The sequence below is a fragment of the Bombus bifarius genome, unplaced genomic scaffold (genome assembly GCF_011952205.1).
Source record: "Bombus bifarius isolate JDL3187 unplaced genomic scaffold, Bbif_JDL3187 scf7180000009090, whole genome shotgun sequence".
In the NCBI taxonomy this organism is placed as follows: domain Eukaryota; kingdom Metazoa; phylum Arthropoda; class Insecta; order Hymenoptera; family Apidae; genus Bombus; species Bombus bifarius.
In genome coordinates, this window is record NW_022884891.1 from 43,887 (window position 1) to 53,452 (window position 9,566).

The following is a 9,566-nucleotide window of genomic DNA, read 5'->3' on the forward strand; positions in this document are numbered from 1 at the left end:
GATGGTAGGAGACTCCCTACTCATCCCTTCGAGCAGTAATGCAGGTCATGACCAATCGACACCTCGGTTCGTTACCCTCACTTTTCCTAACGAAAGTGGGAACAACGAATCCGCGTTCTTTAGGCACAGGGGCACACCCACACCGAACTTTTCTTCCGTATGAAAAAAGGAGCGACAGTCAGTCTAAAAACTAACGCCTAACGCGGCAGTCTACACATAGCGCGAGATTCGCATACTTCCCGCAAATCTTTGTCGGTTCTCGTGCGACAAGTTGTTAGCTATTTATTTCGGCATCAGTGTAGTCTAAGTGTTGGACATATATAATTTATAACTCTGTGAATCCCAGGGTTATACAAACTCAATCACCCCTTATTATCTCAACGGAAATCAGGGGATCGATCAATTCGTGGTGTCGATTGTTATAATCGTAACGGGGATTTACGACCCCCGTTGACGTCTCTCCCTGCGATTACGTCTCCCCGCGATTGGTCGAAATTACATGGTCCTTCGAGCCGGATTTCGTGTCGCCAAAAAGTGCACTGACCAGTGACTATACAGTGTCGCGTGAAATCCAAGTTCCAACCACTTAGTCAACTGATCAAGGGAACCGCCGTCGGAGAGGAGCACCTCCGTCGCTCAGCATCTACACGAGCCAACGCCGCATCGTAACGATCATCAACCGAATCCCAGATCAACGTCCATTTGATCAAGGTAAGATCGTTCATATCATTAAAATAAAATATGGCCCAGGCTGAACCAATCAGCACGTTACGGCGTAGACGAGGCGCCCTAGCCCGTGGACTAGCAGCCATAAGACGCGAACTCGATGAATACGAAGCGTCCGGGAAGGCAAACAGACTCGTCCTAACATCTTGCCGCAGCTCGTTCGATGAACTTTGGAAGAGGATACTCGAGGTTCAATACGAGTTAGATGTGTTAGATGAGGGGGAAGATGCGCGTGTAGATTCGTTATCGCAAGAGCATCGGGAGCTTGACGTGCGGTTCCTAGGGCTCTTTGAGCAAATCTCAGCAACAACCCCGTCGACTACAAACATAGGTGAGACACGCCGGAAACCAGAGCCAACCACCGTTCCAGAAGTCCGCGTGCCCCAATTCGACGGCGCCCTCGAGAACTGGACCTATTTCTACGACACGTTCTCATCCATAGTGGACCGTAACGAAAGTTTGACGAATGTCCAAAAGTTCCAGCATCTACGCTCATCTATAACTGGACGGGCCGCACAGAGTATCCAGTCATTAGAACTCACAGAGGCCAACTATTCCATCGCGCTTGACACACTGAAGGACAAGTTCAATTGCCCCCTCCAAATCTGCATGCGCCATTGGAATTTGATGCGCAACTATCCGGAAATCAAAAAGGAAACTCCAGAAGCCTTAGAGGATTTGTTGGAAACCCTCAGCGTAAATCTAAAAGCGCTCGAACACCTAAAACAGCCCGTCACATCGAACATGGCGATGATCGAATTGATCGCGTCGAAATTGCCCTCGTCCAGCCTGCGTAAATGGCAACGCACACTGCCCCGCCAACAGGTGCCATCCTATCAGCATCTGATAGACTTTCTCAAAACACGGGCGAACGGGACTCAATTCCTCTCTAAAGAAAAGGAATCAAAAGGGTCAGCCCACAAACACCACCGTCAGCGGACCACCATACCGCATGGGCGAACCCTTGCTACAACCATCAGAACGGTGGTGTGTCCGACCTGCAACGGGCCTCACGAGATCAGACACTGCAAAGTCTTCAAGGCCAAATCAGCGACCAAACGTTTTCAGATCGTGAAGAAGGCATCGTTATGTATAAATTGCCTAGGCAGAGGACATTCGCTGACACAGTGTACATCGGGTTCGTGTCGTATCTGCGGTCACCTACATCATACTTATCTACACCGCGAACAAACCCAGGTAGACTCACGGTCGTCGAGCGGTCGATCTTCGAGCGGTCGATCGTCGAGCGGGCGATCGGCAAGCGGTTGGTCGCCGAGCAGTCGGTCGTCGGACAGTCGCTCATCGAGCGGTCGGTCGTCGGGCAGTCGCGCACCGAGCGGTCGGTCGTCGGGCAGTCGTTCGTCACACAAGCGAGCCCCCACCGGACAATCACCATCTGGATCTTCGAAGTCGCGGTCGTCCCACAAGTCGAGGCGAACATCCGACACTTCACGGAGACGGACATCTTCGTCTCCAAGAGGGACGAAAGAGCATGCCTCGTACGAGTCACACTCAGCCCGGATCCAGAACACCACCCCAACCTCCTCGTCCAAGTCCCAACCGGGGCACAACTGACTGTCTGAGACTACGACAGCAAGGGGGATCGGACTAGCAAACACATCTCCCCATACCCCTCTGCATCATGATCTGTTGGCCACAGCACAGATCAAGGTTTTGAACAAACAGGGACAACCAATCCGAGCCCGAGCCTTACTCGACACTGGGTCGAGCATGAACTTCATGACGGACAAGCTCGCGAATTCCCTCGGTATAAAACAAGGGAGATGTGCGATCCAGATCGGAGCCCTCGACAATTTGAGCACCACGGCAAAACGATACACCACGGCCACAATCACGTCGACGGACGGCAAGTATAAGAAAACTTTGAGATTTCTTATTATCCCCGCCATATCGACCTTCATACCAAGCGAGCCCATCGACCCCTCGAGTCTGGGATTACCCAGAAATATTCAACTAGCCGATCCACAATTCCATTGCCCAGCCCCGATCGATGTCTTACTTAGCACCGGATCAACATTTGCGTCGCTGTGCATCGGGCAGGTCAACCTGACGCAACCAGACGAACCTGAACTACGTCTACAAAAAACACGGTTCGGCTGGGTAATCGGGGGGAGTCCAGCGTCCCAAACCGCGATAAATACGTTCCACGCAACCACAACGGCTCTGCAAGAGGACCTCGCACGGTTTTGGGAGATCGACGAGGGACCGGCCACTACGCATCTTTCGGAATCTGAACGACTATGTGAAGAACATTTCCGAAACCATGTCCGACGAACCAAGGAAGGCAGATACATCGTTGCCCTACCATTCAACGAAAAGCTTTCCTCACTAGGGTCATCGAAGGTCGCTGCAATGAGCAGGCTCGCCTCTCTTCATCGCCGATTCCAACGCGACAAACAATATGAAACCGCGTACAGTGCTGTGATCCAAGAATATTTAGACTTGGGTCATATGACGAAGATCAACACGGATCACGCCACCGACCACGGATATTATTTACCACATCACGGCGTGATCAAGGAATCGAGCGACACCACCAAGCTCCGAGTTGTGTTCGACGGCTCAGCTTCAAGTACCACGGGAGTGTCTCTAAACGACGCCCTTCATACGGGCCCGAAATTACAGGAAGACCTGAGACACATCCTATTGAGATTCCGGTCATTTCAATATGTCCTTACGGGCGACATCGAAAAAATGTACCGTCAATTCATCCTACGTCCAGAAGATCGTCCTTATCAAAAGATTCTGTGGCGTGCCGACAACGGAGAGATCGAAACTTACCGACTCAACACCGTAACGTTCGGTCTATCCGCAGCCCCGTATCTGGCCATCCGGTGTCTCAAACAGCTGGCAGAAGACGAGGGACCGCGATTTCCGAGAGCAGCGCAGATCCTACGGCGAGACTTCTATGTCGACGATGCGTTGACCGGAGCCGATACGAAGGACGAAGCCTTATCAGTCAGGAATGATCTCACGAACTTACTTAAGCTAGCCGGTCTAAATATCCGCAAATGGGCATCAAACGATCGGGATCTGCTACGAGGGCTACCTGAGGAAGACACCAACCAGAAATTGCATCTCGGTGAGTCATCTACGTTAAAAACACTCGGCGTCTTTTGGAATTCAGCCGACGATGCCATACTATATTCAGTCAAGACGAACAGTGACACCTCCCGAGTCACAAAGCGAGCAATCAGCTCCGTCATCGCACAAATCTATGATCCATTAGGATTGCTCTCGCCGGTAATCGTTCGAGCAAAAATGATTATGCAAAAGGTCTGGACATTGAAGGTAGATTGGGACGAATCCCTTCCGACAGACGTACACACCGAATGGATCAAATACCACACCCAATTGCCGTTGTTAAATGCGGCAAGGTTCCCTCGGAAGACCATCATAGAATCCGCAACGAAAATTGAGCTACACGGATTCTGTGACGCTAGCGAAAGGGCATATGGGGCGTGCGTCTACGTGCGGACGACGGACCGAAAGAACAATATTTGGAATCGACTCCTCACGGCGCGGTCGAAGGTAGCGCCGCTCAAATCGCTCTCCATACCACGTCTCGAATTAAGCGGGGCACTTCTTCTGACATCCTTGATTTCGTCAATACGACAGGCCCTGACGACCAAGATCTCGAGGATAGTATACTGGACTGACTCCACCATCGTGCTCCATTGGATCAGGTCTTCGCCGCACACCTTGAAGACATTTGTGGCGAATCGAGTCGCTGAGATACAGACCAAGACCAATATCTCCGACTGGCGTCATGTGCCTACCGACGATAATCCAGCGGATCTCATCTCCCGAGGCCAGACGCCCAAGGAATTCCTATGTCCGTCCATTTGGAAAAACGGGCCAAGGTGGCTCCTGCAAAGCGAAAACTATTGGCCAGTCTGGAATCCGACACCGGTAGTCGACCTCCCGGAGCAAAAGAAGACGATCCGTCTGAAGACGACTATTAACGATAACACACTCCTCCATCGTTATTCGTCTTGGCCAAGACTAATAAGAATCGTCGCCCGGTGTCTTAGATGGAGACATAAGCAACACCGATCTGCCCATCTCACCACAGACGAACTGACTGCAGCGCACAACCGACTCATAAAAATCGTCCAATCCAGTCATTTCGCGCCTGAAATTCGGATCCTCCAGAAAAATCGAAGCGAGGACGTTGGAGGGAAACTACAGCCATTAAACCCCTTCCTCGACGAAGATGGGCTACTCCGGGTAGGAGGACGACTAGCCAACTCCGCCATACCCTTCAGCCAAAAACACCCGATCATCCTACCAAAGTCCCCGGTGACAGAGCTAATTATAGAGCAAGAGCACCGGAACAATCATCACACGGGGACACAAGCTACACTATACGCGGGGAGACTGCGCTATTGGCCAATCGACGGCCGTAGCCAGGTATGGCGCACTCTCAGAAGGTGCGTCCGCTGCTGCAGAGCCAACCCTCCACCAGTGGAATACTTGATGGGTGATTTGCCAGAGGCGCGTATTACCGAATCGCGGCCGTTCACAAACGTCGGAATCGACTACTGCGGCCCATTCTACATCAAGGAGAGGAGGGACCGCAACCGACGTAAAATCAAGACGTACGCCGCCATATTCGTCTGTCTGGCGACAAAGGCGGTCCACATAGAGTTAGTCAGCGACCTAACCACCGACGCCTTCTTAGCCGCGCTGCGCCGTTTCATCTCGCGGCGGGGATACTGCGCAACGATCCTCACCGACAACGGCACCAATTTCGTTGGGGCTAACCGGGAGCTGCAAGAACTCCGGACCCTATTGCAGTCCGACGACCACCAGGATAGGGTACAGAATTTTCTCGCCGACCGACAAATACAATGGCGTTTTAACCCTCCGAATTCACCACATTTTGGCGGCCTATGGGAAGCCGCGGTCAAAGCGTTCAAACGCCATCTCATCCGCGTGGTCGGCACGGAGCTCCTGACCTTTGAGCACCTCAACACCCTCGTGATAGAAATTGAGGCCATTCTCAATTCACGCCCACTGACTCCCATCTCATCCGATCCGAAAGATCCTCCTGTCCTCACTCCCGGACATTTCCTGATCGGTGACACACTAACCAGTTTACGGGAGCGTGATTTCAGGACAGTTCCATCAGGCCGGCTATCCAGTTGGCAGCGCATTCACCAGATTAAGCAGCACTTCTGGAGCAGATGGTATCGAGAATACCTAAATGAGCTAACCCGCCGCAACAGATGGGACAAGGGCAAACACAACATTCGTGAAGGCACCGTAGTAATCCTCAGGGAGGATAACGTGCCCTCTATGCAGTGGCCTTTGGGCCGCGTAATCAAGGTCCATCCAGGAGCCGACGGCATCATCCGGACCGCTACCGTGCAGACGGCAACAAGCATCCTGGACCGCGGTGTCAAAAGACTGGTCCCCTTACCCATCCACCCAGATCCAGACGAGGCCGAACGTCCACACGGAACGAAGGAGGTCACCAACGACACACCTGACTCCACAGCCAGAATTTGATCGGTGCCCTCTCAACGGGGGGAGGATGTTACGCCGCCTAAAACATCTGCACGCCAGCCCGCGCGACCGGACAACAACCGACCTGCGTAACGTCACTTCGACCCTCAATAAACCTAAGGGCCCACCATAACTTTCACTTTCCTGTATTGTTTCGCCATGTGTCGTCAATCTGTTTATCCTGAAGAATGTCTTAAGCCTAAAAGTATGTTCGACGCACATCTGGTTTTTTAGAGAGGTCCTTGGGTTTATTAGTCGCACTTAAAACACGGAGAAAGCGGGTATGCACCCATGAGGAAAATCTGAATAGCCCCGTAATAAAACAAGCTAGATTTTTCTCACGCACACAGTCATCTATCCACCACGATGGTAGGAGACTCCCTACTCATCCCTTCGAGCAGTAATGCAGGTCATGACCAATCGACACCTCGGTTCGTTACCCTCACTTTTCCTAACGAAATTGGGAACAACGAATCCGCGTTCTTTAGGCACAGGGGCACACCCACACCGAACTTTTCTTCCGTATGAAAAAAGGAGCGACAGTCAGTCTAAAAACTAACGCCTAACGCGGCAGTCTACACATAGCGCGAGATTCGCATACTTCCCGCAAATCTTTGTCGGTTCTCGTGCGACAAGTTGTTAGCTATTTATTTCGGCATCAGTGTAGTCTAAGTGTTGGACATATATAATTTATAACTCTGTGAATCCCAGGGTTATACAAACTCAATCACCCCTTATTATCTCAACGGAAATCAGGGGATCGATCAATTCGTGGTGTCGATTGTTATAATCGTAACGGGGATTTACGACCCCCGTTGACGTCTCTCCCTGCGATTACGTCTCCCCGCGATTGGTCGAAATTACAGTTATATCATGTAAAGTAATACGTTATAACGTTATACCATATATCGTTACATACATCGACACTCTGTGTTACCACAGATTTTATACGAAATAGTGAAATTGGAAATTGAATACTGTATTCAGAGTTAAAATATAATGCTATATGGAAATGAAATAGCACTTCAAAGACTTGATAGATTTCGTTAATAAAATACAGCAAAATAAATCTTTAATTCACTCACTACGAATTTATGGTATTGATTAAAATCAATGAATGTAGAGTTACTTCCGATTAAGGGTACAACTGTTATAAATTAAGAGCATAATTACATTGAATTAATGGGAAAATGTTGTTATAAATTATTGGTATAACTGTTAAGAATCAATGATGTAATTGTTTTAGATTAATGGCTTAAATGTTATAAATTAATGGCTTAGAAGGTATAAATGAATAGCTTAAATGTTATAAATTAATAGTTTAAATGTATAAAATAACAGTTTAAATGTTGTACATTATTGGCTTAGATGTTGAAAATTAATAGCTTAAATGTTATAAATTAATGGCTTAAATGTTATAAATTAATAGTTTAAATGTTATAAATTAATGGCTTAAATGTATAAAATAATAGTTCAAATATTGTAAATTAATGGCTAAGATGTTGTAAATTAATAGCCTAAATGTTATAAATTAATAACTTAAATGTATAAAATAACAGTTCAAATGTTGTAAATTAATGGCTTAGATGTTGTAAATTAATAACTTAAATGTTATAAATTAATAGCACAAATGTTGTTGAGAATTGTGGATCTTTGAAGTCGAAATAATGTTATAAGAACACTAAATTTATACTGAGGATTAATTTTAAAATAGTAATATATTTATTTCATGGACGATTTCTTATATATTCATCGATACACACTTGCACGCGTCTCAGCACTTTCTTCTATACCCGACTGTTAACCGACTGAACAGTTTACATTCATCTGTTTTCGAGACGCCGCGCACACACATACATCCACACGCTGATATTCACATACAAGTATCTCTACTACACATTTAACCCAGTCCAACACAGAAAATTATACATATCTCAACAAATGTTATAAATTAATAGTTTAGACGTTATAAATTAATTGCTTATATGTTATATATTAATGGCTTAAATGTTATAAATTAATAGCTTAAATATTATAAATTAATTTCTCAAGTATTGTAAATTAATGGCTTAGACGTTATAAATTACTAGTTACAATGTTGTTATTTGATATTTTTTTTTATTTACCTTATATTTAAATTCTTCTTGGATGTTCACTGTCCGGAATTTCAGGCACGAAAGAGCTCGCGCGCGACTTCCGCGTTCCTTATATATCTTGACAAGGTGTCGAGATGTCAATCAAACGTTAACGATCTCTTGACATAGCAAAGGACGGGTTTTCCATTATAACAAAATCAAATTGAACAATTTCTTAATTTTTATCGTAAATTGGCGCCTTCGACGATTTAATACGCTATCCATTTTTATCATTTTAATAGTTTCTACAAACTAAGACTAAATTCACACCTCCTTGATACTAGTTTTCGACTATCAATTAGTTTGAACAAAAAGGGAAAAGAGCCTAACGGCAGTCGATGACGTTACTGTGAAATATGTTATGGTATTTAAATAATCAGCCAGATAAAATTCATATTAATCATTATATTATATTATCGATATTCGTTCATTTACTCGTGCTAATTACAAAATAAAATGTTCTCTTTTCTTGAATAACACCTACATCACCGTCTGCGATATTTAAATTTCTTATTTAATGCTTATTTAAAAGTCAGGTACCTTTTTAATTCCTCTCAAGTTAAACGAGTAAATTTACTCGTTATAGTTGTAACATAAAATGGCTATTTTCTTCAATACCACTTGCATCGCTGTACGTGATACAAATATTAATTATGTATCGAATAATATGTACCAATTGGCTGTAATCGCGGTTAGGTATTTCTTCGTTTGATCTATCAAGAGATCTATTAGGCTATTAGCGAAAGACTTATTGATTCCTCAAAGATGTATCTTAACTTAAATCTTAAAGATTAACTAAATGATTATATTTGATTAGTATTCGACAGTGTCTATCATATTCAGCCATCTTCTTTTATAATTGATACTGCTCGGATCAATTATTTTATAATAAATTGCAGATTATGCCACGGTATATTATAAGATATTTGTCTATAGCTCTTTTTTTCTAATTCATTGATTTTATTATTAGTCTCGTTGGTTTTTCCTGTGAGTATCTGCTGTACGTACATTGGAAATACATAATGGATACGTACATTATATATATATTTTAAAATATAAAAATAAAAAATTAACAATACTATTATAAATATTGCTATTATAATTAATTAATAATAATTTAATTAGATAATTAAATTAAAATAATTTATAAATATTTAACGTAATAAAATAAAA

The 9,566-nt window shown here is 45.2% G+C and overlaps 1 protein-coding gene across 1 annotated transcript; it reads left to right on the forward strand.

The window, feature by feature from the left end:
* Nucleotides 1-741: 741 nt before the first annotated feature.
* LOC117213437 lies at nucleotides 742-6,320 on the forward strand. The gene is made up of 2 exons (XM_033458778.1): nucleotides 742-1,864; nucleotides 2,387-6,320. Exons 1-2 carry the CDS (start codon nucleotides 742-744, stop codon nucleotides 6,259-6,261), a joined length of 4,998 nt encoding a protein of 1,665 aa, XP_033314669.1. The 3' UTR covers nucleotides 6,262-6,320.
* The last annotated feature ends 3,246 nt before the right edge of the window (nucleotides 6,321-9,566 follow it).